The sequence below is a fragment of the Wolffia australiana genome, chromosome 10 (genome assembly GCF_029677425.1).
Source record: "Wolffia australiana isolate 7733 chromosome 10, ASM2967742v1".
NCBI lineage: Eukaryota > Viridiplantae > Streptophyta > Magnoliopsida > Alismatales > Araceae > Wolffia > Wolffia australiana.
The window spans coordinates 13,215,404-13,240,444 of record NC_135844.1 but is presented as its reverse complement, the minus strand read 5'-3'; the positions used below and the strand labels follow the sequence as shown (position 1 = coordinate 13,240,444).

Here is a 25,041-nt window from a genome sequence, read left to right as displayed (position 1 = left end):
AGCCGCGAAAATTTGCTGGTGGGTCCCACTGGTAGGGCCCACCTGACGTCGCTGACGTGAACATTCCCTCCATTGCGGGCCCACTTTGTGCGTTTGTATCCGTCGGATGCGCATTCAACGGTCACGATTTCTCGGTTTTCTGCGGGCCCCGCAGTTTCTTACTCGTTACATGATTAATGCTGTTTCGCGGAAGGGGTATCGAGCCCGGTCGGACGATGGATGACGGGTTGGAGACGGTCTTTTCTTTTAAATTTTTTTTTGGGTACATTATTGCAGCTTGAATTTCGCGGCGGTAATATTTAATTTAATTGATTTTAATATGCAGCTGGCGGTGTTGACCGAGGTAACAAACTTTCAACAATCGCAGCCGACGTATAAATAGGAGATCAGAGGCCACGAAAGGTGCTGGTCGCTTCGTCGCATAATCCGCAATCCGCTGAACAGTTCGAACTGGAGAAACAGTCAAAGGCCGATCTGAAGAGCTCGGATCGTGTCTTCGGGAGATTGCTTGCCGTCGCTGGTGATCTGATCTTGATCTAAGAGGCGGAGATGAAGTTCTTGGCGTCGCAGTGGGTGAGGAACTCTTTGTCTAGATCTTTGGCTAGAAGGTTGAGGCTGTCCGCGGCGGAGAGATCGTTCCCCACAAATGAGGAGTCTCGGCCGTCGATCGTCCACAAGCGCAGTGTCGACATTCTACACGATCCGTGGTTCAACAAGGTGAGCTGTTGCGATTCTCGCTTGTTGTGGATGTCGCATCCGCCGGTTGAATTTCCTGATGATTTGCCGCGTTATTTGTTTGGTTGTTGTGTTTTTTCGCTCGAATGCGTCGTGCCTTGGTCGAATGGCTTGCGCATTGCGAGATCCCGGGGGAAATATGGTGTCGGTTCGTTTTGTTTATCTTCTTGAATCTTTGGTCGATTCTTCGGGAGTAGAAAAATCGAGGATTAACGCGCTCGCTTTTACTGTTGTTTTCAGTTGATCCTTGATTTGAAGTCTAATAGTTCTACCTCTTTTAACAAATACAGGGCACCGCTTTCACAATGACGGAGCGAGATCGTCTGGATCTTCGAGGCCTTCTTCCTCCGAATGTGATGAATTCAGAGCAGCAAATTAAACGGTTCAGTAAGTTTTGTCTTATTCCTTCACCATGGAGTTCTTGTTTAGAAAGATAATCAGTAACGCGGAAACTGTATCGTTGCCAACTATTGACCGATCTGAGAAGTATTCCATTACTATATTTACATTTATTCATTTGACTAAAACTCTTCTTCGAGTATTTGGGGCGGAGCGCTACAGAAGCGTCATCTATAACTGCGGATATGGGTTTTAGTAGCCGTGTATGGTATTGATGTGAAAAATAAGAAGGTACATTGGTGTTGAAAAATGATGGCGAATTATGGTAGATAAGAGTGATGGATGGGGTCAAGACTTTGACGGAGAAGCAGGTACTGAGTGATAATTAGTTGGGAATACGATTGCAATATTTTTGGGGCATATCAAAAGGAATTCTCAAAGGTCTTCGTGAAACACCGCCTACAATGATATCTGACTATATAGTTTGTAACGAACAGCTCAACCATGTTCGATATGAATAAAAAAGGATAATCAATTTAAAATTAAGACGATTTGTGAGATTGAGGAGATGCAGTTGTGAGCTTCGGATACAGTCGGAGATACCCCTGAGCTTGGGAATTTCTATGGGATTGAGGATTATCGCAGTTGAAACCCCTACTTTTCCCGTCCTCTCAGGATATGAACCATAAGTGAATCATATTTTCAATCAAACTGTGGAAAACATGAATGTTAAAAAATCCAGGTTTTTATGAAATCAAGTTAGTAACTTTTTCTTCTCTTCGGATGGAAATAAACTCCAAAATTGATTAACATTTCCTGGAGATGTCATTCTGACACGTACACAACAGTTCCTGACATTAAGATGTCGGACATTTCCTTCAGAACAGGATTCGGTGCAAAAGCCTTCCAGACATATGGCGATAAATATCAATCCATATTTTTTTCGGACTTTAGAAGAGATATATTTCCATTAAATGAGGAGCCATTTCCATAGACTTGTCAAGTTGAACAAGCTATCCAGTATAACAACTTGTTGGTTTTCATGACTTTCAAATACTGGAAAATGGAAGTATAAAGTGTCTGTTCTTGTTTCATTTTCCCTTTCAAAGTGAGAACAAGAAGGAAAAACTTGATTAACCCAAAAAGACAGATTACAATTGTTGATATAGGAGCCCTAATGGGCTAATGAAGGAAATGCCCTTAATGGGCTAATTAGGGAATATAATACTGATAATGGTAGGAGCTATAATGTCCACACTCCCCCTCAAGCTGGAGCGTGGATGTTTTCCACACCCAGCTTGACATAGAGCTCCTCAAACCTAGGGGCATGAAGCCCTTTGGTGAAGATGTCGGCAATCTGATCTGCTGACGGTACATATGGCAAGCAGAATTTTCCCGATTCCAGCTTCTCTTTAATAAAATGTCGGTTGATCTCGATGTGCTTCGTGCGATCATGCTGGACGGGATCATGAGCAATGCTAATAGCCGATTTGTTGTCACAGAACAGTTGAACAGGAGAAGGAACCGGACACCATAGCTCACTAAGAATCTTGGTGATCCAAAGTGCTTCACAAAGACCATGTGCAAGTGCACGAAACTCCGCTTCAGCACTTGATCGGGATACCACCTTTTGCTTCTTACTCCTCCAAGTGATAAGATTACCTCCCAAGAAGGTGCAGTGCCCAGAGGTAGACCGGCGATCAGCCACGGACCCTGCAAAATCCGCATCAGTATATACCTCGAGTCGAAGGCCACTTTGACGACGAAACAGAAGCCCACGGCCAATTGTGCCCTTCAGAAACCGAAGAAGCCGGTGGGCCGCATGAAGATGGCTCATTCGAGGATTTTGCATAAACTAACTAAGAACACCCACCGAATATGTGATGTCAGGACGAGTGTGGGTGAGATAAATCAGTTTACCCACAAGTCTTCGATACTTTTTGGGCTCAGCAAGATCTTCATTCTCATCAGCGCCAAGTCGATGATTTGCATCAATTGGAGTCGAAATGGGCTTGGAGTCCTCCTTGCCAAGCTCAGAAAGAAGATCCATCGTATACTTATGCTGACAGATAAAAATCCCACTGGACGAGCAAGCCACTTCAATACCAAGGAAATACCGTAACGGACCAAGATGACGAATAGCAAACTCCGAAGACAGATAAGCAGCCAGCTGGGCGATAGTTTCTGTATCATCACCCGTGATAATAATGTCATCCACGTAGACGAGAAGGATAGCAACTCTCCCTGACGTGGAATGACGGTAGAAGAGGGTGTGATCTCCATTACACTGGCGATAGCCACGGTGCTTCATGGCCATCGTAAAACGGCCAAACCAAGCACGGGGAGATTGCTTCAGACCATACAATGCTTTCTTCAAGCGACACACAACCGAGCTCGGAGTAGATGGAACTAAGGAGAGATACCCAAGAGGTAGAGCCATATAGATCTCCTCAGTCAAATCACCATGAAGAAAGGCATTCTTGACATCATACTGCTGCAATGTCCAGCCACGGTCTGCAGCCAAGGCCAAGAGGATCCTGACGGTGTTCATCTTTGTCACAGGAGCAAACGTTTCCTGATAATCAATGCCATACTGCTGGGTAAAACCCTGTGCCACAACACGTGCCTTGTGCCGTTCAATAGAGCCATCAGAATTCTGCTTTACAGCATAAACCCAACGACTGCCAACCAAGTGCTTGCCCGGTGGGAGGGAAACCAGATCCCATGTATCATTCAGATCAAGTGCGTGAAGCTCCTCCTCCATAGCCCGACGCCAATGAGGAAGCGATAAGGCAACGTCCACCGTCTTGGGAAGAGAGATGGAGTCAAGGGAGGTGAGAAGAGCATGGAATGATGGGGAGAGGCGATGAGATGAGATAGAAGCTGTTAATGGATATAATGGTGATGGGCGAGGACAAGACACCAGGGCTACGGAAGAATTTTCTGGAGGATTGGTTGAGGAGGATGAGGGGGCTGCAGGAGTGGGAGGAACACGAGGTTTTCGACGAGCGAGGGTGAGTCCATAACGTTTTTCTGGGGGGCAACGACGTATAGGTAAGGGAGCACCAGAGGGAGGAATAGATGAATCGGATGGAGTATTCTCGGAATGAGTCAATGGAGCGGAAGATGGAGCCTTGGTAAGGGCAGGTGGGGAATCTGGGGAAGAGACATAAGGATCGGAGACCGGTGTTGGCTGAAGAATGGAGGATGAGTTATCCACGGGAAGGGCTGGTGGAGACTCTTCAGAAGGAACGGGCGGGGAAGGAATAGATGCTGGTGGAGATGTGGGTGACGGAGGGAGAATAAGGAATTCAAGAGGATCCGACTGAAGAGGGAAAGAGGACGAGACTGGAGAAGAAGAAGGATAATAAGGAGTGAATTTGTCAAATGTGGCATCCTTTGTGACGATAAATCGACGAGATGGCGGATGGTAACACCGATAACCCTGTTGGGTGGGAGAATAACCGACGAATACACATTGGAGAGCACGAGGGTCAAGCTTGTCACGACCAAGATGGTTAAGAACAAAGCAAACACACCCAAAAACATGAGGGTGAAGATTGGTTCGGAGAGAAATGTTTGGAAAAGAATGCTGGAGACAGTCAATGGGAGTAGAATAATCAAGCACCCGAGACAGAAGGCGGTTGAGGAGATGAATAGCAGTAAGAATGACTTCACCCCAAAAATACTTGGGCACATGCATGTGAAATAAAAGACTCCGAGTTGTATCAAAGATGTGACGGAATTTTCGTTCTGCAACACCATTCTGCTGGGGTGTGTATGGACAAGTGGTTTCATGGATAATGCCTTTTTGGTGGAAGAAAGTGGTTAACGTGGAGTTGACATAGTCTCGGGCATTGTCGGAGCGGAAGCGACGAATGGAGGTGGAGAATTGGGTTTGAATGAGAGAATAAAATTGGGGAATGACAAGGGAGATATCTGATTTATGTTTCAATAGGTAAGCCCACGTGAAGCGAGTAACGTCATCAATGAAAATGCATAACCATCGAGCGCCAGAAGTGCTGTGAACAGGAGCTGGTCCCCACACGTCGGTGTGAATGAGAGAAAAGGGGGTCGTTGAATGAGAAGAAGAAATAGGATACGTCGTACGATGATGTTTGGAAATTCGACAAGCGTCACAAACAAAGCGGTCAACAGAATGACCTTGAAAGAGTTTTGGAAATAAACGATAGAGAGTATCGAAAGATGGATGGCCGAGACGTCGATGGAGAAGCCACAAACGCTCATGAGACACCGAAAGGGAAACAGCAGCAGCAGCAACAGCGAGAGAGGACGAAGGAGGTCGAACAAGATAGAGGCCCTCATGCTCCTCAGCAATGGAAATCGTCATCCCCGACACCTTATCACTATAAAAACAGGTATTAGGAGTGAAAGTAAGGTCCTGGTTTAGATCGCGAACAAGACGGGATAAAGAGAGAAGATGACGAGTAAGACGAGGCATGTGAAGAACTTTAGGAAGGTGCATAGAAGAGGAAAGGGCAACACCGATTCCAGCGACAGTGAGGAGATCGCCAGATGCCGTTTTTTACTTTGGAAGAGCCGGAAACAGGTTCATAAGTCACAAAAGCTCGCGGATTAGGTGTCATGTGAGCAGTGGCACCCGAATCAAGAAGCCAAGTGGAGGATGGAGTGGAATTCCCATAATTTGAAGAAAGTGTAGGAAGACTGGTGGACATACCTGCGTGGGCTAAGGAGCACGAGCCCACGACTGGAGGGTCAAGCAAACGCCGAAGACGTTCCATTTCCTCGGGAGTAAAGCTGGTAGGTGAGGCATTGGTTGGAAGAAGACCATACGACAGAGGCACTTGGCTGACAGAAGGTGCAACAGTAGCAAGATTTCTCTGTTGTGCTCGTTTCCGTTGAAGCTTAAAGCAGGTCTCTTTCGAATGACCTCGCTTCTTGCAATAATTGCAGAAGAGCGAAGGGTCCCCTTTAGGAGATTCCTCAGTCCGAGTAGAGGCACCACGAGGCGAAGCTCCAGTCGGTGTAGTCGTCGTCGAAAGACGAGTGGAGGCAGATGACTGTACGACAAGCGCCGAAGCCGGAATCTGAGTCTGCTGGAAATGGGATTCTTCAATCCGGTCACTACGAAGTGCGTCCTTGAAAGTAAGCTCTTTCTCAAGGTGAATAAGCTGAGCCCGTAGAGATTCATACTCCGGGTTAAGTCCCATAAGGAACGGGAAAACCCAAAGCTGGAGAGTGTACTTTCGGTCCACGGAATGAGGATCTGGTGGCATGTAATGATCAATCTCATTCCAAAGGGAAATAAGCTCCGTGCTATACTCCATAACAGATATGTCTCCTTGACGCAGGTTGGCGGCCCGATGTACTAGCTCATACAACGTAGCGATGTTATGCTTCTTGGAGTGACTTTCAAGAGCAGCTTCCCACACTGCTCGGGCCGACTCAAGAGATAAGAATTCACCCTTGATGCTAGGTGAAATACTGTCTAATAGCCATCGGTGGACTACCCCTTCAACATCCAGCCAGTCGTAATATTTGGGATCCATCCTGGGTGGCCCATCTTCAAGCAAATGGCGCATTAGACGACCTTTAAGAGTGATCTGAACATACTGGCGCCATTGAAGCAGGTTGAAGCCAGAAAACATCCCATCCGGAGGCATCTTGGGAGAGAGGAAGGTCCAGGTGAAGTAGACCAATTCCCTGGATCAAGAGACGACACCTGTGCAGGAGGCGTCCGACCCATACTAGATGGAGTGGATGCCGGTGTAACATTAGAAGTCTGAGCCTCTGGAAGGTCGGCAGTCTCAGGATTTTCCATAGACGTCTGTAGTGCAGACAAAGAGAAGACCGTGCGAAGAAGAGATCCGGGCGCGCGCGAAGGAGACCGCTGCACAACAGAAGGCCTGCGCACAGAGAGGACTGTGCACAGGAGTGGCTCCGCACGCAGGAAGAAGCCACGCGGAGGGAAGGCCTGTGCGCCGAGGAGACCGCGCGACGGAGGGGCTCTGCGCGTGGAGAATACTGCGCGAGGGAAAGAATCCGCGCGCGGTAGGAGACCGCGCGAGGGGAAGAATCCGCACGCGGGGAAAAGCCGCGCGACGGAGGAGGACGGCCGGAGCGTTGGATGACTGTCGGAAACCGCCAAGCGCACGACCAAGGCCGAAAAATTCTAGGGTTAGGGATAGGATTTCGGCTCTGATACCATGAGAACAAGAAGGAAAAACTTGATTAACCCAAAAAGACAGATTACAATTGTTGATATAGGAGCCCTAATGGGCTAATGAAGGAAAATGCCCTTAATGGGCTAATTAGGGAATATAATACTGATAATGGTAGGAGCTATAATGTCCACACGAAGAGATACTCATCTAAGTGTTTTAATGTTGGAATCTCTCTGTCTGACTCAAGGATAAGTATCTTCGTCATAATGGAGATTCATTGGACGTATATGTAATAGTCTAATGACCAAGTTCTCATAAGGCTACAGTGTATGATGTAATTGTCAAAGGAGGACACTTCTTTAAGAACATGGCCATCCAGTGTTTTTCAATCAGCAGACCTTCTTTAGTGGTGGTATTAATTATAAGTAGGGGTATTATTGGAATTTTTCAGGATTACTACTATATAAGGATAGGGAGCCCCTCGTTTAGTCAACTTTGAGTTTTATTCATCTTTTGTCCGACTCCAAGAGCAGCAGAGTTCCTCCCCCTGGCCTACTCCTATCTCTGTCACTCTATCCCCATATATTGATACATCGCTATAATCCATCATAGGTTTCTATTGTACGAAAACTCCTTGCCTGGCAGGTATTTTGAAAACTTTGTGTGCCTTCATTGAAATACATTTTTGCATTACTTCTGAAGGGGAGCGCTACAAACCTGATGTTTGGGCAGAAATGTTGGTAACAGGAGGTTGCTGATTCTGTCTTCTTATCTTTGACATCAGTATCGCATCATGATCAGGAGTCTTTTGGTCTATATTTTAATTGCTAGATCTCTTCATGGATTTGCATACTCATAAATCATTAGAGACATCAACAAACAATTGTATGGTTAATATGATGAGTTGTTTGTGTGTAAGTCGTGTGACCAGGTATATATCTTGTTTTAGGAAGAATAAAAACAAGGAATAACTCATAGAAATGCTCTAGAAAATAAAATCAATATCTGAGAGATAAAATCAATTTCCCCCTGACTCAGACCTCAGGTTAGTCGTAAGAGCATAACTTTTAGCTTCTCTTCTTTGAAACTTTATTTTTTTGAAAATATTGAAGCTTTGATTTAGTAAATTTTCGTTTCCATAATTATATCTCTTCCTGACCCTCTGTGAATGGGTTCTCAAATCCACAATTTTCTATTAAACAGTGACTGATTTGAAAAGGCTGGAAGTAAATGCAAGGGATGGGGCAAGAGATACAAACTCTCTAGCTAAGTGGCGAATCCTCAACAGATTGCATGATCGTAATGAGACAATGTACTACAAAGTATGTTCATGCGGCTATTCCGTTCTATTTTTACTCCTTGTTTTACCGGATTACAGTACTTTGGCTTGAGCAATGATGAATGCCAGTAGTTTATGTGAGGCGTGGAGCTGGAAGCTGTATATTCCTTCAAACTATGCGATATCATCTTTCATAATGAAGTTTCCCTTACTTTTGGTAGGTTTTGATTGAAAACATCAAGGAGTATGCACCGATAGTTTATACACCAACTGTTGGCCTGGTCTGCCAGAATTACAGTGGACTATTCAGGAGGCCTAGAGGAATGTATTTCAGTGCAGAGGATCGTGGGGAAATGATGTCCATGGTTTATAACTGGCCATCTGATCAGGTTTGTGTTTAATCTTCAATGACAAAGGCCAGTCATGTTTCAGATTGGGTTTACCTACTTATCACAAAAGACATCTTAGCCTACAAGAACCATTGCTTACCAATTTATTTTCACAGCACTGGGGAGATTCAACATCAAATTAGAATCCAGTTTTTTAAAAAATAAACTTCAAATCGTTTGGTTGTTCTTTATTATCCATCAATATCATGCTGGAATAATGAGGAAGCCATTATAGATGTGTTAAATCATGAAAGTCTTGAACCATACAATTCTCTTCAGCCATTTTCTAGGTAGCTAAGACTTGGATTGTATTTTTTCTATGGAAGAGGAAAATTCCCTGTTTACTGGGCTATTCTTTCTTGTTTCGTCTGACACCATTATCATTTGAATGAAATCTGCCAAAATTTTGTCTGGTGTCCTTGCTATCCTTGGCATCACATCCTGATTAGAAAATGATTTCTGTTATAATGTCGTGATAACAGAGAAAATCACTTTGTTTTTAAATATTTTTTCTACCCTCATTTTTTTCATAGGTTGACATGATAGTGGTTACTGATGGAAGTAGAATTTTGGGCCTGGGAGACCTTGGTATCCAGGGCATTGGAATTGCAATCGGTAAACTTGATTTGTATGTGGCTGCTGCAGGGATACATCCCCACAGGGTAATAGCATGTTTTCGTTATCTTCCTGGAAACATTTTCAATTTCCTTTTTCTTCTTCTTCATTTATCAATTATTATAATTTTTTTGTTTAGATGACATGTCTTCGTCATTTTTTACCATGTTTTGTTTATTAGGATGTACGTCAGAAGTACAATTTTATAAGATCCTGCAAGATCTTATAATGCCTCTGTAATAGAAATCCCTTGACCTCCTATCCATCGATCAATTTGACAAGGAAAATATGTAAATATGTGATAAGTTCTATTCTAAGAAGTACAGTCAGAGGCACAAGTATAAACAGAGTCGCAGGAATAACTACCCGAGCGCTGACTAAGTCAAGACTCCATGATGGGAGAGCACTGTAAATAAAGTGTCCTGTCCTGGACACTTACTTACCACTTTTGGCATTTTCTTGAGAAGGGGGGAGCGAAGACTCGCATTCCTCTGGGATCCGTCGTAGTGGGAGAGCGCCGCTGTCTACGGAAGATCACTCAACTCAGGAGGTAGAGGGAGGATCAGATCTACGGTAGGAGCTCTTCATCCAGAGGAGCCGTCTCGACCTGATCTACGGAAGGAGCTCATCGGTTGTTAGGAGGGCCATCCAATCCCGTCTAATCTTCTTGATTTCTATAATTTTCTATAAGTACAATTGGTGGATTTGTTTTTCAATTGGATTTCAAATTCAGTTTCTACAATTGATATCACGAGAGTATCAATATGCCATTGGACACAGATCCGAGAAATGTCTGTGCCACAAATATCAGAGAAATGATAGAGAAAAGAAAATAATCAATAGATCGAAGAGGATGCCGTATCAGTCTTCCTCTCCTCAGGATCGGCACCACGATCCCCCACTCCAGCTTGCATCTGTAGTAATAACTTCTGCTGTCTTCTTGACACGTACTCCCTCCTTTATATAGGGTCTAAAGCTCATTGGTAGAGGATGCTTGACTTGGCACATGTCCTTGCACGTTACAGGGGGAGACAGCTTCTTTGCACACTTACTCTGATAGGAACGAGGGAGGTTTCTTGTTATTTTCATCGTCTTTTAATATATTAGGTCCTTTAATATGTTTCAAGGGGACAAAGATCCTCCTCTGCTGCCCTGATATTCTCTCTTAATCTTTTGCAAATCTTATTCTTCATCATTGAGTAACTTCAATGTGTGAGCCTAGGAGGAGTCGGAAAATTCTTAGACTTGCATTTTGGACCACCTCCCCATTTATATTGATGCAAAGGGAGGGTCACACTGAGTCACCTCAGCGTGACAGGAAGTATTACCAGAAATATATCGGCTCAGTCTGTCTAATAATAATATGTATTGGATTACCTCCTCAGATCAGTTGATACCAACTTGAAGTATGACAGGCTAAACAGATAAGATCAGACTTAACTTCGCAAAAATGCTCTCACTCACCTCCCGAATTGTGGCAAGGGTGGGAAGATGCAACGACTCATTGTAGAATGCAACCTGGTCAATTTCTCAGAGCATCATAGTTTTCCAAAGTTCTATTTATTGGAAACAACACAATTCAGTGAAGGTGAGGGCTGGAAATCCTAGCTGTTAGCGCATTTTCACATAACCGTGATTTCGAGTCACATCTTCTCTAGAGACATAAAACAACATCGTCCTCTGGCAGGTTTATGCAGTGGCTCCTTGACTAGGTTTTATCTTTCTTTTTTATTTGCTGTTTCAGGTTAAAGGTCATTTCTGAAACCCCAGTCTTAGGGTTTATCATTTATAGACCTAATTTTGATATAGTTTGTCTTGCTTTTTTGGGACACTACCAAGTCTCAGTCAAATTCTACAACCAATTCTCACTGGGTATTAAATGCAAGGAAAATGATACGTGAACTCCACCATATTTTGAGTCATACTGGAAGCACAAGGGAAACACATTAACTCATCTCTGCCAATCATTATTACAGTTGCAAAACGCCATTAGATGTTTCACCTAAATTGGAGTAAAGCATATTGTACAAACTTAGTGTTGCAGCATTCGTATGATTCCAATATTATGACTGCATGATTCAAAATCTCACTAAGAGCAGCAAAAAAAAATAGTGCTTACAAATTTCAAGATACATGGTTTTGAGAACTTGGATCATGCGGTTGAAAGTACTTGTGGGAACAATAAATATATTTTTATCCCTTCATATTTTTTTTGAAGAAAATCATCCCATGATATCATAAGTCTGATACGCTCAGCCGAAAGGAAACCATTGAATGGTGATTGGTTCAATATGAAACCCAAAAACCAGACACAAGGAAAAGAAATGGATAATTTTAATTGAATTCAAAGGAGAAATTTCAATAATATCCTATGGTCTCTATTCTTCAGAACTCTTGATTTCCCAAGTTTGCATTTTGTGAAGGTTTTTTGTGAATGGGTTGTCCCAGGAGGCCCAAAAGTTGGCATCCTCTTGGAATCTTGGCAATGTGATAGACGCTATCATAAGAAGTACCAGAGAAAAGGGCCCAGATCTGGTCAACAGGCTGTTGACCAAACCGACTGACTAAAGAAAGGGGAGAGGGCGTCTCCAGGGACCCTATAAATCCAGGACGGGATCCTTTTTTTTACAAGATTCTTGGCAGTTACGCCCGGGTGCTGAGAGCTGCGGAGGGAGCTCACCTGCCGCGGGAGGGAGGAGTCCAACCTGGAGGGGAGACCGCCCTGATGATCGAGAAGGAGCTTCTGCCAGGAGGGAGGAGCCGTCCGATCTGAGCAATATTCTACGATATTCGAATCACATTACTAGTTTTGGATATTCTTGATCTACAATTCAATCATATTTTGCCATTGTTACAAGAGAGTGTAACACAATGGTTCCATAGTCTTGTCTTCAGTGATTCATGTTTATATAAATATGGAGAAATCTTATGGCATTTGATTGACCTGTAAGGGCATATTGTCTTTGCAATATTCCTTTATTTTGCATTATAGATTGATGAATTTTTTATTTTCAGGTGCTTCCTGTGATGATTGATGTGGGGACCAACAATGAGAATCTCCTGAAGGATCCACTGTGTAGGACTCACTCCTTTTCCATCCTGTTTGATATGGAAACAATCCTTACTAGTATAATATATTTACTTTACATTTTTTTTCACTTGAAAAATTGGATTTTAATTTTAACAAAAGTGATAGAATTATGTTATATTTCATATAAAACATCTATTCAAATAAATGAAAATCTGAAATAAATATCCTTATTACAGATAGCCCAAAACTTCTTTTTTTCAATTACATGGGACTTATTTCTTGTCGGGAATCCAGTAAGGTTTCTGATGAGCACTATAACTTGATGAGAATTTCAAATCAGAGGATAAGAAGGGTCAGCCGGGCCTTTTTCATTGGTGAATCACGTGTCCTTGGAGTGGTGAAACTGCTCTATCAGAAGGGAAACTGCCTAGGGAAGAGGAATAAATTTGGAGTGGACTAGAAGAGAAAGGTAGATGTCATTAAAATAAAGAAAATTTATGAGGAACCTGGGGATGGAGAAGGCCGTTCGTAAAAATGTTAGGGGTACGAGGGAGAACATGTAAGAAGCTCTCTAAATACACAGATGGGTTGATGAAAGAGGGGAATCTGTCCTAAGTCAGGTCATGTAAGGTTTTAATTTCAAGTTTACTGTATCTTTTTAACTGTGAAAAAATAATCTTATTTCCTGTTTTTCTTGGGAGAAGAGAATAAGTTGCCTGATATTGAAGCTGACTTGCCAATTCTTTAATTGGGAATCAGATCTTGGGTTGCAACAACCGCGACTTGATGGTGAAGAGTATCTTTCTGTTGTTGATGAATTTATGGAGGCCGTTTTTACACGATGGCCAAATGTCATTGTACAGGTGAATGAAGTTTTTGTGTTCTAATTTTCAATCATTTCTCTGTCCTCATCAACATTCTGACTAAGGCTACCTACAGTTTGAAGACTTTCAAAGCAAGTGGGCTTTCAAGCTATTGCAGCGTTATAGGAACACTTATCGGATGTTCAATGATGATGTTCAGGTCAGGAACTAAATCGAGAAAATTTTCCTTACATCGAGAAACCTTAGTTTGTTATTACAACTTATTTAATATTTCTATTCTTCTTGTTTTGAATGAAGTCAGCTGCTACCGTTATCTGCATCTGATGTTAGTTAAGCTGTTATCTACATCTTGAAAATGGTTCCTTTGCTTAAAAAATTGGATACCAGATGAGAGAGAGAGAGAGAGAGAGAGAGAGAGAGAGAGAGAGAGAGAGAGAGAGAGAGAGAGAGAGAGAGAGAGAGAGAGAGAGAGAGAGAGAGAGAGAGAGAGAGAGAGAGAGAGAGAGAGAGAGAGAGAGAAATGAAGGGGAGTAGAAACAACAAGAGAAATGAAGGGGAGTAGAACAATATAGAAAAAAAGTGCAAGATGATAGTCTGAGCTGGCCAATGGCCTTGAGAAAGGGTAAAGGGCCCCCCCGGGAGGAGAGCAAGTATCCCTTCTCATATATTGCAAATTTTGAGAAGATTACTCCAGCATATCAGACTTTCATCTCCATGATAGAGAAGGTGTGATATCAAATTCAGTTGAAGAGGAAATGAAAGGTTTGAAATGGAAGGAAGCGATGGACCTTGACATGGAAGCATGGAAAAGGAGAAAATGATTTGAAAGTTTCACAGGATCAGAAGATTGTTGGGTGTAAATGGGTATAAACCATAAAGTCTAATTCAGATGGGTCATTGGAAGGGTTGAAAACCTTAGTGGCCAAAGGTTATATCCAATGGTGTAGGATTGAGTACCTAGAGACATTTTCTCCTGTAGCAAAATTGAATACAATCTGTGTATTGATAGCTGTGGCAGCGGAGTTGGGATGACAATTATAACAGTTTGATGTGAAGTTGCACATCTTCATGGTAACTTGGAAGAAAGATCTCCATGGATATTCTACTCAATCAGGAGAAAGGAGGGTATATCTCTTGAAGAAGGCATGATATGACATGAAGCAATCTCTACCTGAATGATTTGGTAAATTCTCTCTCGCTATAAAAGACCTGGATACAGGCGCAGCAATTGGGATCATACTCTCTTCATCAGAGACTCTACTTCATAGGGGGAGGTAGCCCTATTGCTATATGTTGACGATAATGATGAGGAGGAGATTGATTCTCCTTTGGAGAATGAAGTCAGATAGAGCAGATTTGGGCCAAGAATTCCAAGAATTTCCAGAAATAGTAATCTCTGCGAATAGAAGAATTGAAAACAAGGATAAAATAGTGAGAGAAGAAGATTAACAAAAGACTGATAGAAGAGCAAGCAAAGACTAGGCGGTTTGGCCTAGGCTCCCTCTGGACTGGGAGGATCTCCCAAGCTCCAGCCCCTGGTCACTGCAGGAATAAACTCCAACAAAAGTTCCATCCTCTCATGGTTCATTTCCCCATTACTTAAAGACAGATGTTCTGGCCAATCACCCCATCTTTCACATGCTGTTTGAATCAGCATGTGTATGTCTGGCATGCATCCTCCTTTGGTATTCTTGGGGTAGGTTCATAGCAAAGGTCCAAAACTGTTGAAGTTGTTCTGCATTAAATTCCTGGTCCTTCTGAGATATTTTCCAGAGATTGAAATTGGTTATTGTGAAGAATGGATGTTTATCTCTCTGAGAAAGCATATACTTGAGCTGCTGAAAGAAACAAATATGGTGTGTAAACCATTTGTTATTCCAATTGATCCTAACATCCAAATTGGGAATTATGAAGATGACAGCCCCGTTAACAGATCTCAGTATCAATATTTAATGGCAAGCTCATATAATTGACCCGAATGAGACCAGATATTGCATTTGCAATCGGGACCCTGAGACAATTTTTGCACAACCTGAAGGAAGTGGATTTAAATGTGGAACATAGAGTGTTATCCCACTAGAAAGACATGATGGAACATGGTATATTGCTAGAAAAGGAAGATGAAATATCTCTGGAAGTTTATACTGGTGCCAACCATGGAGGGTTTGTTGTAGAAAAAAGGTTGTGATAAGGTACTATACATCCCATACAAGAGAACGCCAAGGAAGGAACAGTTAGATGAGATCCTAACTAAGGAGACAAGGGTGAACAGGGGTCACAGTGGGGGTCAACCAAGGGCTGACCCAAAGTCAACTTCTTAAAAAAGATAGAAGGGTGTCACATGGATTGACACATGATGATATGAACCTGCTGATTCGTATTGGGGAGAAGGCAAGAAGGAAGGGAGAAGTCTCCGGGATGGTCGTCGGGGTGCCGGGATGGACTACGGCAGGATGAGGGCAGGCGGAATGGACGTCGCCTACGAGAGGGGTCTGGTGGAATGGACGTCGCCAGAGAGAGCCAAACGCATTCTTGTGATTCTTCTTGGCTGCCCTCCTCAAGGGAGGGCTGTTCTATTTAAAGGGATTACAAAAGGTCCAAATGACCTAAATGTCCCTATTAGGCTAAATGGTGAAAGAGGCCTAGATACGTAGGGGTCGTATCACATGACGACCTAGTAATAAAAGTGCTAAATCAGACCCATTAAGGAAAGGAGGATATAATACTTTTAATAAAAAAAAAATATAGCCCACAAGATAATAAGGGCGGGAAAAAGAAGATAGAAGGAGAAGGAGGGGGCCTTTGGGAGGGGATCTGCAAGGAGGATCAAGAATCGGTTGGAAGTCTCTCCCTCTAGGCTCCAGGTTGCATTCGACCAGGCTAAGAGAGGAGCGACAGAGCTCCAAATCTTGAGCTTCATTGGAGGTGGATTTGTCAGGATCGCTATACAGTTGATCCAGCTCGGTGTTGAATCACCGCCAAGCCAGTAGAAGTGCATTCTGTTTCCTTGATTGATACATTTTCTAGGAAATATTGTATCAGGTTGACCTCAGGATATTGTTCATTCATTGATGAAATTTTGGTTAACTGGAGAAGAAAGAAGCAAGAGGTGTTATCTAGATCAAGTGCTGAGGCTGAGTTCTGGGCAGTTCTCAAATAAAACTGTGAATCTCTGTAGATGGAGTTTTTGAGGACTTTTGCGCCATGACAAACTTGTGATACAAATTTGCCACTGCAAGTCAGCCACTGACATTGCACATAATTCTGTGCAACATGATCATACCAAACAAGTTTAAATAGACAAGCATTTTATCTGGGAAAAGATTGATTCTGGTATTTTGAAGATACGTTTTGTTTAGTCATCCAATCTGGTGGCCAACATCCTTACTAAGGAACTACGTGGGAGCTTGTTTCACCAGCTAGTTGCCGAGCCGGGATTGTAGAATATCTACCTCCCAGCTTGAGGGGGGTTGTCAAAAGACACTTGTTATATTTCTTTATTTCTGTGTAATTGTTTTCGTTTTCCCCATACGTCCATGTAACTTCCTATATTGTACTTATACTATTATGTGATTCAATTCTAATATAATCCATCACGTTGGTTGCTTTTGGCCCAGTCCGATTGTAACCCAATATTTATCGGGGCCCTCTGAAGAATAAATATATGAAAGTTTCTTTTCTGCTCTCTCTCTCTCTCTCTGGGAAATAGGGTTTCGATAGGTGGACCATGAAGAGCCTGCAGCTCCACATAGAGTGTAATATTTATGATCATAACTTCATCGGATTTTCAGAGCAATGTGCTTTATCTTATGTTGATGTTTTCTATGTATAATCATCGTATCATATTAGTCTTCTGGTCATTTATAGGTTAGCAGTAAAGAGTTCTTGTCGGAATGCCTTGGTATCTTTACAATAATTCTAGAGAACCAATGTCGCGTCATTTGATTCATTCAAATATTTCTTGACAGGGAACTGCAGGCGTTGCCATAGCTGGTCTGTTAGGAGCTGTGAGAGCACAGGGTAGACCAATGATAGACTTCCCAAAGCAGAAAATTGTGGTTGCAGGTGCTGGAAGGTGATGATTCGTCTTATGTTTTCAGTTCCCACAGTCCATTAAACTTGATCACGCCATTATCTCCACCAAGTTCTCTTTACTGACATTTTACAGGTAGAGAATCACACTCTATTTCACCTATTGGAACTTCACATTTTTTATGGCAACCATGGTTAGAACATATTTAAGTGAAAGAAAAAAGGAAAATTTCAACATAGAACCATTCAGTTTAAAATATTCTCAAAACATTTGATCATTTTGATTGATGTTTGATGGTCTATGATGTTCTGGTTAAGAATGCTGAATGTATTGACCTCATGTTATTTAGAATGCTAAATCCAATTCACAACCTATAATTTAGTTGTGGACCGAAGGAAATCCAGATCAAATTTATGCTTGTCTTCTGGTCAAAGAAAATGTGTGACATATTATTATGATCATTTAGCCGGTGATGGCCTCTTATGTAATGGTAGTTAGAGAAAGAACCAGAGTGTTTGTAAATGATGAAGAATGATCATAATAATATTGTTAGATCATCACGGCCCAGTTAGGGCTAATTTTACTAACTTATGGGCCTGAGGCCATGTACGTGTAATAGACTAATCCTAGGGATCTAATGGAAAAACTAACCTAAAATGGATTTAAATAAAGGCCCAATAAGGGCCCATTAACGGCCCACTAAGGACCCATTAAGGGCCCAATAGTGAGGGGCCCATTTAGGGAATACATTAGGTCCATTAAGGACCTAATATATGCTGGGCCTGATTTATATCAGGCCCAGCCTCCAACAGCTATAAATATAGCTGTTGGAAGTCCTTTTTGAAAAAGGAATCTCTTCTGCAGCTTTTTCCAACGGTCAGTTTTTGACCGTTGGACAAAAGCATTAACCTCTCTCTCTCTCTCTCTGTGAAAATTTGTATAAAAGGGGCATCTGTTCAGTAATAAAGATCAGTTCATTTTTGCCCCAATTTTTCTGTCTCTTCACATTCTCAGAAATTCTCTCTGCAGTCCACTATCTCATCTTTTCCTTCAATTTATTACAAATATGATGAAGAACGACCTATTTAAAAGGTTGCGTATAATCTTACTTTTGAATTAGGTCTTGGGTTGGTGTCATTTCTTCTGGGATTTCCATTAGCTCCCTAGGTACCCTAAGTTTGATTTCAGGATTTTTCTTCTCTGAAGCGACCCTGACAACTTTCATAATAGTTTTACTTTGAACCAGCTTCTCATGTAAAGACAGCCTCTGATAAAATGTCATTTGAATCAGTATTCTGTCTTGGGAAGGTGTGGCAATACCTGGTTTTCTTCCATCTCTGTTAGAAAATTATGCACTGTTGTTTGAGTCATACCTTCTGGAGCATATATTGTTGAATATTTTCGTGTTAAGTAAGATTCTCCATCAATTACTTTATCATATCTTCTTATCCAGTATTTTTATTGCCTACTTTTGGTATTTGCCTTATTGACCTTGACCAGAAATTTGGTCACAGAAATACCTCAATAACGTCATGGTGTGGTCAGAAGTGGCTGTGATCAATGCTACTAGTATAAATCTGATGTAGCATTGTCATAAATGAATGTACAAAACAGGGGATCAGAATCCCAAGTGCAATTTTCTGCAATAGTCTGCAAGTTCCTCCTCCAAGGCAATGGACTTGTTAGAAGCGGCCAAGGGATCATCCACCAATTTAGGGAGGGAAATAGAATCAAGACGAGTAAGGAAAGCCTGATAGGTTGAAGAAAGACAATGAGGGGATGTTAAGTTGGTGATACACGGCGTTTCTTCTCCAAGAAATACCAACAGAAGAAGAGGAAAAGCCATCATTAAGGAGTCCATGTGCGGACTACTATATCGCACGTGTGAAGAGAGTATAAATAACAGGAAGCGGGAGGGAGAATACACTTTTGGCTTTTGCTCAAGATTCAGTTGCAGCCGCAGCTGGGAGGCTGGAAGCAGGATTGGGTCTGCGGTTCCAGAGAGGAGAGCTCCAGCGAGATCTCCGGTTATCGTTCCACTTTTCCCTCCACTCTCGTTCCGCTCTTCTCCCCATTTATCCTACTTGTTCTTGATACGAACTGCGGATCCTGCGTCTGACACCTATCAGCATTTATGGTTAACATCGTCTGGAATGAATCTGGATCTTATTCTGTTTGAAGATTTCTTGGATTCATATCAGTTGGCCAGGGGATACAAAGGTGTGGAGATATAAGAACGAGGAGTGTTTCCAAGAGCAACAAGGATATCAAGAGAGGAAGAATGGGAAGACCTGGAATATTGAGTAGCAGGGTGGTCAATGATCAGTGGGCAAGGGTCAGGATTTTGGTCAACAAGAAGAGCCGAAGCAAGAGAGGAAGTATGTGAATACCAAATATAGGTGGACCACCAAAATGACCATGAGGTGGAGGATGAGGAATGGTGAACAAAGGAGGATGGGATGCCAAAGAGAGAGACGGTCCCTGTGGGGGGCCCAAAGGATTTAGGGAGGCTGGAGAAGGAAAAAAAAACGTAAGGGGGAAGAAGAGGTGAAGAGCCAAAAGAAGTGGGTTTCAAGGAGGATTAGGAAGAAGAAAGTCACGGGAATCTGAAGAAGAGTCCTCAGGGATGGGAGAGGCAGGAAGTGGTGGAAGGTAAATGGGTACTGTTTCATGGAATGTAACATCTTTAATTACATAGAAACAACGGGTAGAGGGATGATAACAAAGAAAATCCTTTTAGATATAGGAATACCCTAGAAAAAAAAAGGATCACTGTAGAATCAACTCAATCTCGACATGGGTGACGGTTGATGATACGCCTTAATCATATCAAGATAAAATGGAAAACCGGATTCTTGCAAAAATCCAAATATGTCGCAATGTAGTTAGTTCCAAGATCCAATCCGTGATGAATGCCCAAGACCAGAGGGCTATATCAAATAGAAAAAATTAAGGAAGATGTAGAGGCTCTCCCCTTCTCAACAGCACAACCCCCCTCTGGTTCAGCAAGCCTGCTGCTGTTGCTCCAGGCCCTGACGCATAGTAATCGCCATATCTTGAAGAATTTCCAAAAATGTTCCTCCCCAAACTCCCCTTATGTTGTTTAAAAGGGTCTCTTCCTCTTGCATCAACGCACATCTCTAACTGCTGTTGACCTGTTTTCTATCTGTATTTATTCTGTAATTGTTTTTTCTTACTCAAATATTGACTCCTGTTTCTGATGAATCCAACCATCATCGATTATTGTGTCATCATCGATAATTGAGTTAGGTCTTGACATTGCAGTGCTGGAATCGGTGTACTCAATGCAGCAAGGAAAACAATGGCAAGACTCCTGGGGAACAGTGAAATCGCTTTTAAGAGCGCAACCAGTCAATTCTGGGTTGTTGATGCTCAGGTAATCAAATTATCTTTTTAGCTGTTTCCTTCTTGATGAAATGTTTAAAATGCCTCATACTATTTCGAAAGTTCTGCAATTATTAGTTTTTCTTGCATATACCCATGACATTAATTTCTGAAAATTTACTAAATTTTACAGAATGGTGAAATCTTTCTAAAGAAATGTGTGGTTTTCCGGCGTTTAATCAGAAATATTTACTTAATTGAGACAATGAAAACTTTTTCAGGGTTTGATAACAGAAGAACGCTCAGATATTGATCCAGATGCACTACCCTTTGCAAGAAATCTCAGAGAAGCAGATCGTCAAGGTTTAAGAGAAGGGGCAAGCCTGGTGGAAGTGGTATATCCCATTTGAATTCATATGATTCCCAGAAGGAAATGCATTATTGTTTATGTGAATATCATGTTTCTTCTAAGCTGTCAAATATTATCAGTGGCTTCCTTCCATCTAAGTTACTTTTATGCACCTGAACTTAAATAATGTAATTATGTTATTTTGGATATATATTCTAAGAAAGATTTCTAAATACCTCAATCTTACCGTTATAATGGACTATATAAGATAGAGAAAATGTATCAAATGACTTGGCACATCATCTATTAATTTTTTTGAAATGAATCATATACTCGTAAATAAAGGAATGAAATTTAGAAGTACTTGTATCATTAAAATGCCACATTTACCTTTTGTATGTCCTGGCACTTCGATTTCACTATTCTTGGAAAAGACAGAAATCAAATAACATGGAAACTAATGCAAATAATTTTTTTCTCTCTTTCTTTATAACTAAAATCTTCTGCATCTTCTCTTTCATTGTTCCACCTTGTTGCATTTCTCCTTCGAACTTATTTTCTCATTTGAGCTTATTGTGTTTTTTTCATCAGGTAAAAAAAGTAAAACCTGATGTTCTCCTTGGGTTATCTGCGGTTGGTGGCCTCTTCTCAAAGGAGGTAATATGTGAACAGTTGAACTGGCTGACTGATCTTTTTTTTCCTTTTCACTCTTTATCATGGTACTGAATTTCCTCTCATTTAAATTTGACAACATGTTAATGTTTTTCACTCAATATCAAGTTAATTATTTCTTTTTCCTTATGAATCAATCTAATTGCCATAGTTCTCCATAAGATATATTCTTAAACTTGATCGTTTAGACTTTTTCTCAAGTGTATCTTACTGTTCCTCTATTATAGGTTTTGGAAGCCCTAAAAGACTCAACGTCTACGCGCCCAGCAATCTTCGCAATGTCGAACCCAACTAAGAATGGTCAACCACAATAGTGGGAATCGCACACTGCATTTATTAATTTTATTTATTTCTTCAAATATTATTCTTAATTTCTGAAGCCTCCATTATTTTCAGCTGAATGCACCCCAGAGCAGGCCTTTACGACGTTGGGTGATCACATCATATTTGCTAGCGGGAGCCCATTTCAAAATGTTGATCTTGGTCTGTGAAAGCCTCCTAACCAATAATTTTCTACATTTTTTTTCAAATGGTACTAAAAGTTTCCAGTTTGTGAAAGAATATCCTCCTTTTTCTTTGTATCTCACTTTTGAGCTTAGGCAGTGTATAGTGAAAAATCATGGATGGATGTGCCTGGGCGGATAATATAAACCCCAAATCATTGACTTAATCAAAATAATATTTTGCTTCCGACTTGTGCTAAGTTTGTGCTTTTTTTTATAAATCAATGCATTATTTAATGAGTTGTGAATGCAGGAAATGGGAAAATCGGCCACTGCAACCAAGGAAACAACATGTACCTTTTCCCTGGGTGAGTTCTGTGTCTCTCATCCAGCTCCGATGCCTCCTTTTTGGATTTCTTAACTTTTATTAATTTCCCCCGTTTTTTTTAGAATTGGGCTCGGCACTCTTCTGTCAGGGGCTAGAATAATATCAGACGGCATGTTACAGGCTGCAGCTGAATGGTATTCCGGATCTAAATAAAATTTCCTAAAGAACTGTTGCATGCATTTAACATCGTTTTCAAAAATGGATTTTAGCCTTGCAGCTTACATGACTGAAGAGGAGGTTCTCCACGGAGTCATTTACCCTTCCATATCCAGGTTTATATTCTCTCCACCCACCGTCTCTTTCTATCTGTTTGTTTTTTCTTTCCTACGAGATGAGACTTGTGCTTCCCTGCATTAATCTCTCTCTCTATATCTACCATTTATTTCACAATTTCAGTTGCATATTTTCTAATTTATGCTCCCCTGTCTCTTACCTATTCTTCAGTTGCCGATACTAATTATGTTTCTATTTTACTATCTATATCCTTCAGTACTTTGTCTTTTTTCTAACACAATATCTAAACCGTTGAGTTTTGTGATTCGGTTTTTATTTTTTTTTGTGTAGATTTTTTTTCATTGTTTAAATATTTTACACTCTCCCTCTCTACCCTTTTCTCACTCTCCCTCTCTACCCTTTTCTCACTCTCCCTCTCTACGCTTGTGTCTCTGGGCTCCATATATTTTACTCTTTCTGTCGGCTTCAGATCTTCCATCCTCTCTCGCTCTATATACATATCTGACAAGTATAGAGAACTCTAGGTCGAGAACCAGATGGTGGAGAAGATGAGACAAGAAGATAGAAATCGAGAACAAATAATAGACGCCTATCTTCATCCGTTTAGGGCACATAACATATATATACAGACTAATGGGCCAAAACACAAGTGGCCCAATACGAAACTCCCAACGGCTAGTTTCTTTAACAATATCTACTTCCAAGTGTTGTGGTTCTCCTTTTATCCTCGAAACTCTTAAAACTCTCTCTCTCAACCCTTCAGTGTCTAGGCTCATTACAATAGCTTTTCTATATTTTGCAAAGTTCAGATCTTCAGTCATCTTCATTTATCTCTCTTGCTCTCTACTCCGTGCTATGATCATTACTTCATACATTTTTCAGAGTTCAAATATTCCTTCCCTTTATTTCTCTATCTTTATCTCAGCCTAGTGTGGTTCTCAGTATATCATCTACCTCAATCTCTCTCTATACCTTTCAGCGTAAAGGCAAATGAATTTTTACCATTTCTAACTTTATTCAAGTTTGATATTTTATACCCTTTGTCTCTCTTATCTCTACTTCCAAAAATTGTGGTTCCGATTTTATCCTATACTTATGTCTCTCTCTATCAATACTTCAAAAACAATGCGGCATGCCGGCAGCATTCGCGACATCACCAAAGAGGTAGCTGCAGCTGTATTGAAGGAAGCCATTGAAGAAGACTTGGCCGAGGGATACAGAACAATGGATGCCCGTGAACTCAAGAGATTAAGCAAAGTATGTCATAAAAAACCGTATTAATATAGGAAAATATACGAGTTCTGCACTTTTTACTGCATGTTCTTGGGTAGTCTTTAGCAGTAAAAGTTATTCCTTTGATTTTCAGGAGGAGATTGTGGCTTATGTGGAGAACAATATGTGGAAGCCAGTGTACCCAACCTTAATCTACAAGGACTAAAAGATTACGAAACATACTTCAAAATCTGTAAGTTCGAACAGTAAGTCCTGAGTTGACAATGGAATATTGCCTCAAGTTGCTGTTGTCAATTAATTAGTGTTTTATGTTTGATTCTTGTTAAGAAATAACTTATTTCGTAATACTTGAATGGAATAGTGTTTTAGAAAACATCTGACATGTGAATATTTTCGAGGATTTTTGTTCCTTTTTTTGATGAATTTGTCTTAGTTCGTGCATCAGACTCCATTTTTTTTGCGTCTTTCAATCTTTTGGATCTGGCATGTGAATTCAAAATCAGTTATTTTCCCGCCATATTGGCAAATTAATGGGAAAAATGGCATATTCATGACCTCCTGAAGAAGTCCATTTCTTATGTGGGCTTTCTGGTCTGTCTGGCAAAAAGTTTCAGTCTGCACAACTATATATTTCCCCGCTATTACTTTTTCTTTGTGACTTGTGGGCTTATAAATTATATATTTCAATTTTGTTATTAAAAAATTAGCCTATTTTAAACAATTTCAATGGTAACTTGTATCTTTTTTACTGACCCTATACAGTTGAACTCATGTTATTTCTTTCAATTATTTTGATTCTCATCTATATTATATTCCAATTTTTTTGTCAATAATATATTATTCTAGTTCGTAAATAATAAACTGATAATATGTTTTGAGCCAAACGGTATTATATTTTGGAGAGTCATAACAATTGATGATATATTCTGAACCAAAATTGTGTTAACCATTAAATTCCATATGATAAATTAATTTCTTCATGAATT

General features: G+C 41.1%; 1 protein-coding gene across 1 annotated transcript; it reads left to right on the top strand.

The window, feature by feature from the left end:
• Window positions 1-353: 353 nt before the first annotated feature.
• Window positions 354-24,428, top strand: NAD-ME1 (NAD-dependent malic enzyme 1). Its single transcript, XM_078582292.1, has 19 exons — window positions 354-717; window positions 1,026-1,122; window positions 8,424-8,542; window positions 8,721-8,888; window positions 9,422-9,550; window positions 12,519-12,579; window positions 13,294-13,397; window positions 13,474-13,557; window positions 17,327-17,433; window positions 20,677-20,788; window positions 21,018-21,131; window positions 21,677-21,742; window positions 21,985-22,057; window positions 22,154-22,240; window positions 22,514-22,568; window positions 22,651-22,722; window positions 22,798-22,860; window positions 23,965-24,079; window positions 24,189-24,428. The coding sequence occupies exons 1-19, from the start codon at window positions 550-552 to the stop codon at window positions 24,258-24,260; spliced, it is 1,866 nt and encodes a 621-aa protein (XP_078438418.1). The 5' UTR covers window positions 354-549; the 3' UTR covers window positions 24,261-24,428.
• The last annotated feature ends 613 nt before the right edge of the window (window positions 24,429-25,041 follow it).

Excerpts from the sequence above, each read along its gene's own strand:
- NAD-ME1 (XM_078582292.1), top strand. The coding sequence starts at position 550 with ATGAAGTTCTTGGCGTCGCAGTGGGTGAGGAACTCTTTGTCTAGATCT. Across the intron at positions 718-1,025 it reads ACGATCCGTGGTTCAACAAG|GGCACCGCTTTCACAATGAC; the intron begins GTGAGCTGTTGC and ends TAACAAATACAG. Across the intron at positions 8,889-9,421 it reads ATAACTGGCCATCTGATCAG|GTTGACATGATAGTGGTTAC; the intron begins GTTTGTGTTTAA and ends TTTTTTTCATAG.